We start from the raw sequence: 6,175 nt of genomic DNA, 5'->3' as shown, positions 1-6,175 counted from the left end.
TCACCCGTTCACACACACCTGCAGTAACTCCAGCTCAGCCAGCTTGCTTTCCCTCTCCCCCTGGAGGAGGCGGAGTCTCTGTAGCTCCTCCTCCTTGGCGGCGCGCCTCCTCTCGCGCTCCTCTCTCTGCTCCCTCCGGCGCAGCTTCAGGTCCTTGTGCAGGGAGCTCTTCCCCTCCACACACAGCCGGATGGCCGTCTGGATGGCTGACCGGCAAGATGGTCAGTGATAAATGGACCGCACTTATCAAGGTTCAAGTTTATTTGTCTCCCTACGGAGAAATTCTTATATCTTATATAGGACTTTCATCCAAAGCGCTTTACAATGGCCTCTTGTTCACCCATTCAAACACACATTCACACACCAATGGCGGCAGCTGCCATGCAAGGTGCAAGCCTGCTCGTTGGGAGCAATTTGGGGTTCAGTGTCTCGCCCAAGGACACTTAGACATGTGGACAGGAGGCGGGATTCGAACCGCCGACCCTACAATCACTGGACGCTCTTCGTCCTGAGCCACAGAGTGGGAAATTGAGACAAGGCCGCCTTGGGAAGCTCTTATAACGCTCCCCGTTTCAATAAACGCGTTGCGTGACGGACAAATTCAGAGCGCCAGCCATCAAGAAATGCATTTTCAAGCGAAGTGAAGCGCTTTTCTTTCGACTGTTCGTCACGACCTACCGTTGGTCCACTCCTGCCGCTGTTTGGTGTCAGCGGCGCTCATCTCATAGGTCTTAGTCAGCGTCTTCACACAGAACACACACCTCTTGCCCTCCTTCTCCGGGATAACCTGCCAATCACAGCACAGCGCACGCTGTATCTCCTAGCGACGGTGACCACGACAACTATTGCCATGTTTAAGCAGGTGATAATTGTGGTGTTGTTAACGTCGAGCCCGCTCTGGGTTTTTAAATGAGGCCACGCCTGTAGGAAGTGGACTCCGGTTCAGGAAGTGACGTCACACATGCGAGGGCATTTACAGCTGCAGACAAAGTTAGTCAACAACTATTAAAGTACTGCTATTGAGTTTGAATGTCCCAACATCCATATTTGCAATATTGAACCATGAGATGAACATCACAAAAATTACTCTATGTAGTGAGTTTTATTGAAACCATTGATCAAAACTTTCGACTTCTATTTATTTATCTATCTATTTATTCTCTCCTTTATTGTACAGGCATATCTCTAGGTACCTCCACACAGCAGTTGAGGTCCAGCTCGATGCTGCCCTTGCGCTCCTTGCGGTCCTCGCTGACGTGGTACACCAGGCTGCCGGGCCAGAGGGTGAACCAGCGCTCCGTCCAGTTCCTCCGGACATGGCCCTTCTTCCACAAGTAGCCCTGGCGATGGGGTCACACACACACACACACACACACACACACACACACACACACACACACACACACACACAAACACACACACACACACATACACACACACACACACACACGCACACACACACACACACACACACACTCACACACACACACACACACACACACACACACACACACACACACACACACAGATCTCACATCTATACTGATAACGGACGTAGAGGAGACTCTCTATGACACTCACTGCACACCCTGCACACACACAAGCATGCATACCTGTACACACACACACTCACACACACACACACACACACACACACACACACACGCACACACAAAATGCACCTAGAGGAGTCACTCTTGAACACACCCACACACACAAGCATGCATTCCTGTACACTCTCTCTCACACACACACACACACACACACACACACACACACACAAAATGCACCTAGAGGAGTCACTTTTGCACACACCCACACACACAAGCATGCATTCCTGTACACTCTCACACACACACACACACACACACACACACACACACACACACACACACACACAAAATGCACCTAGAGGAGTCACTCTTGCACACACCCACACACACAAGCATGCATTCCTGTACACTCTCACACACACGCGCGCACACACACACACACAATGCACCTCTTTGATGACGTTGCCCACTATCTCCTGGTAGACCTCCTCTATCGCCATGGTCATGGATTCCCTCTCGACACCCCTGGTCACCTTCCCAGAGTTCACAAAATCCAGGAAGTGCCAAACGTTGATGCCACTCTGCTGCACTGCCTCCTGGGAGTAGAAGTCCTCCATGTCCACACAGCTCAGCTCCACGCTCATGGCTGTACAGACCTTCTTCAGTAGGTACTCCACCTTAGTGGGCAGAGGGAACGAGGTGACATTTAATATTTATATCCTCAGACCCTCAAAATAGAATAAACCGTGGCATCTTCAGTTGTGACCAATACATGACCTGAGTGGGCAGAGGGAACGAGGTGACATTTAATATTTATATCCTCACGCCCTCAAATAGAATAAACCATGGCATCTTCAGTTGTGACCAATACATCAGCTACAATGAGTTATTTTTAAAGAGAGACTTGGCAAGATGCTGTTTAATATTTTTTTTCCTTCATAATTTTCTGGCTCCTATAACTACCAACATCACTGACTATCGCTGTGCAACGTATCGAAGTGGAAGCAATAGTGTTTCCTGTTTACCTCATGACCTCTCACCTTCTATAACTTCTCTTAAGAAGGAAATAAGGAGAGGAGGAAGGCAGAACGGAGAGAAGAAAGGAGAGGAAGAAAGAACGTCACCTCTTCTGGAACGAGCACCAGCGGGTACTTGTCCTCTGACAGGAAGTTGAAGAGACACCACAGTCGGAGGGAGTCGTCGTGCGCCAGGACGCCCGCTCCGTCTTGGGGGTGGTAGTTCTTATTGGAGGACAGCGTCCAGCACAGCTCGTCCACCTTCTCCTTGTCAAACGTCCCCCCGACCACCTGGCGTCAGGGAGACAGGGAGACAGAGAGACGCGTGGGAGAGCAGTCAGCCACTTGTGTGTGTGTAGAGATAGATTACATAGATTAGACAACCAGACAGACAGACAGACAGACAGACAGACAGACAGACAGACAGACAGACAGACAGACAGACAGACAGACAGACAGACAGACAGACAGACAGACAGACAGACAGATAGATAGATAGATAGATAGATAGATAGATAGATAGATAGATAGATAGATAGATAGATGTGTGTTTACTTTATCCAGGATGAATTTGTTGAGGTAGGGCATGTATCCCTGGTTGGAGACGGGGCCGTCATCGTCGTCTCTGAAGTGGTCCTCTAAGGTCAGGGGGTCATGAGGGATGTTCAGCACCGTGTACAAGTTATGAGACAACACCTGTATCACATCAACACAAGACAGGTTATGAGACAACACCTGTATCACATTAACACAAGACAGGTTATGAGACAACACCTATATCACATCAACACAACGCAGACCACACCTGTATCACATCAACACAACACACAGGTTATCAGACCACACCTGTATCACATCAACACAACACACAGGCTATCAGACAACGTGCACATATCATACACATAATGTGTGGTAGTCAAACCGAGGTAGAAAGAGATTACAAATAATTTCAGAACATTTCCGTTTATTCTTGAGCAAGCGAACACGTGTAAACATGTCCAGGCCCACGATGTCCCCGGCTCAGCTCCGCCAGCCCCCAAGTCTCTGAGCGTGACTGGGATTAGAAACGTTACAAGCACACGGCCCAATACCAATCCACCCGGCCCAACACCAATCCACCCCAACACCAATCCACCCCAACACCAATCCACACGGCCCAACACCAATCCACCCCAACACCAATCCACACGGCCCAACACCAATCCACCCCAACACCAATCCACACGGCCCAATACCAATCCACCCCAACACCAATCCACCCGGCCCAACACCAATCCACCCCAACACCAATCCACCCCAACACCAATCCACACGGCCCAACACCAATCCACCCGGCCCAACACCAATCCACACGGCCCAACACCAATCCACACGGCCCAACACCGATCCACCCCAACACCAATCCACATGGCCCAACACCAATCCACATGGCCCAACACCAATCCACATGGCCCAACACCAATCCACCCCAACACCAATCCACACGGCCCAACACCAATCCACCCGGCCCAACACCAGTCCACCCCAACACCAGTCCACACGGCCCAACACCAATCCACCCCAACACCAATCCACACGGCCCAACACCAATCCACCCGGCCCAACACCAATCCACCCCAACACCAATCCACACGGCCCAACACCAATCCACATGGCCCAACACCAATCCACCCCAACACCAATCCACATGGCCCAACACCAATCCACATGGCCCAACACCAGTCCACACGGCCCAACACCAATCCACCCGGCCCAACACCAATCCACCCCAACACCAGTCCACCCCAACACCAATCCACCCCAACACCAATCCACCCCAACACCAGTCCACCCCAACACCAATCCACCCCAACACCAATCCACCCCAACACCAATCCACCCCAACACCAATCCACACCAACACGCAGCAGCACTGAACAACATGTTTTTTTTGTTGGCCTTCTCACCCAGACTCGGGGTAGTAAAAGGATAGCCCCTCGGCCCCAAGCCTGGGGGGAAGTGAAACATCTACACCCAAACGAAGAAGAAGAAGAAGAAGAAGACTGAACCACATAACTTGTCACTAGCATTCCACACACCAGACACTGACATTATTATGACAATGACAATTATTATGATAATGATGACAATAATATAGATAATGTAGCATTTCATGAATTGTAGCCTATACGTACTGAATCTTCCAGATTCTCAAAGAAAGACCAGCATGCACTGCACCAGACACAGTGTTATGATAATGATGATAAAGATCATGGTTATCATGCATGTACTGCAGAGTGCCTGCGCTGGTGTACAGTAACACCTACAGTATGCTGGTCTCAGCCCAGCCTCTAAAGGGAGTCCACTCCAGTGGACAGGGATGATTAGGGAGTGACAGGGATTAGTTATTTTAAAGCATCAACAGATCTAGAATCATTATAACACGCACATGGTGTGACACAAAGTCATGCCATCTTTACATACTGTAGCTGGGCACTGCCTCCTGACATTCCAACGGCACTGTAGTCTGGCTCAAGTATAATCCAGATTAACCTGAGCACACCACAGTCATGTGTTGATCATTCCAAATCAAGAAACAGCAGACCTACACGGTGTTGATATCATGGTGTGATCGAGTTGATAGACTGGCAATAACCATGTTCAGAAATGGGACACACTGCGACGAGTTGTAAACAGGAAATACACCCACTCACAGTCACATCTTGGCGGCAAGGTGAAGAAATCGTACAAAATGATGAGAATAAAAGTGAACAATGATAAAAAGTTTGCGAATCTGCAAAAATCTCCAAAAAGGCTTTCCTTTTTAAAAAAAACAACAAACTCTTAAATAGATTCAATAAAGTTTAAGACGTTGATCACCATCTGAAAGCACACACAGGCAGACAAACACTATCACAAGCAAACCTTTGTCCCAACCTTGTTGACCTTTCTACCCATTTGCTGACCTCTAATTAAACCCCTGCACTGACCCCTGACCCCTCACCTTTAGCTGTGACTTGGACACCTTCCCGCTCTTCTCGACATCCAGAGAGGTGAAGGCATACCAGATAGACTTGAGCAACTCGGCACGCAACTCCATATCTGCCTTCACCCTCTGCTTGGCTCAGTGCACTGAGCTGTGTGTGTGTGTGTGTGTGCCTGTGTGTGTGCCTGCATGTGTGCATATAAACTGGCTTGTGCGTGTGTGTGTGTGTGTGTGTGTGTGTGTGTGTGTGTGTGTGTGTGTGTGTGTATGTGTGTGTGTGTGTGTGTGTGTGTGCGCGCAGATAACAGCAGGTTTCTCAGTAAGTTCTCCCCACATCCTGCCCTGAGCTGTGCAGGAACCCTGCGTCTCAACAGCACTACATGTCTGGAACCGCAGTCAAGGAGAGGAAACAGTATTTAGACTGGCCACCAGGGGGCAGTGGCCTCTCAGAAGATACTTCCTCTGTGTCGTCTTTACATTAATTACCGGCATATCCCGTTCTTTCTCATCTTCATTAACGATTTTATCTGAGTTCACCTCTCACCTCTTCACGAAAGAAATAATTATCTGCATCAAAGATAAATGATTGTCTGAAACTGCAAGAAATGTGGTGACAAAATGTATTTTGCTTTGGCTTCCAC

At 49.1% G+C, this 6,175-nt stretch overlaps 1 protein-coding gene across 1 annotated transcript in view; it reads right to left on the bottom strand.

Annotated features, from left to right (window-relative positions):
• Window positions 1–5,648, bottom strand: part of def6b (DEF6 guanine nucleotide exchange factor b) — a gene marked incomplete at both ends in the record, with an annotated part of 10,938 nt that extends 5,290 nt beyond the window's left edge. Inside the window, 7 exon segments of the mRNA XM_084445726.1 lie at window positions 19–206; window positions 679–787; window positions 1,194–1,340; window positions 2,003–2,230; window positions 2,678–2,860; window positions 3,125–3,265; window positions 5,553–5,648. Coding sequence (XP_084301852.1) covers window positions 19–206; window positions 679–787; window positions 1,194–1,340; window positions 2,003–2,230; window positions 2,678–2,860; window positions 3,125–3,265; window positions 5,553–5,648 — 1,092 coding nt within the window.
• Between the last annotated feature and the right edge of the window lie 527 nt (window positions 5,649–6,175).

The sequence above is a fragment of the Borostomias antarcticus genome, assembly GCF_949987555.1.
Source record: "Borostomias antarcticus genome assembly, chromosome: 11".
Taxonomy (NCBI): domain Eukaryota; kingdom Metazoa; phylum Chordata; class Actinopteri; order Stomiiformes; family Stomiidae; genus Borostomias; species Borostomias antarcticus.
Note: the sequence above shows the minus strand (reverse complement) of the source record. Positions and strands in the feature narration are given on the sequence as shown.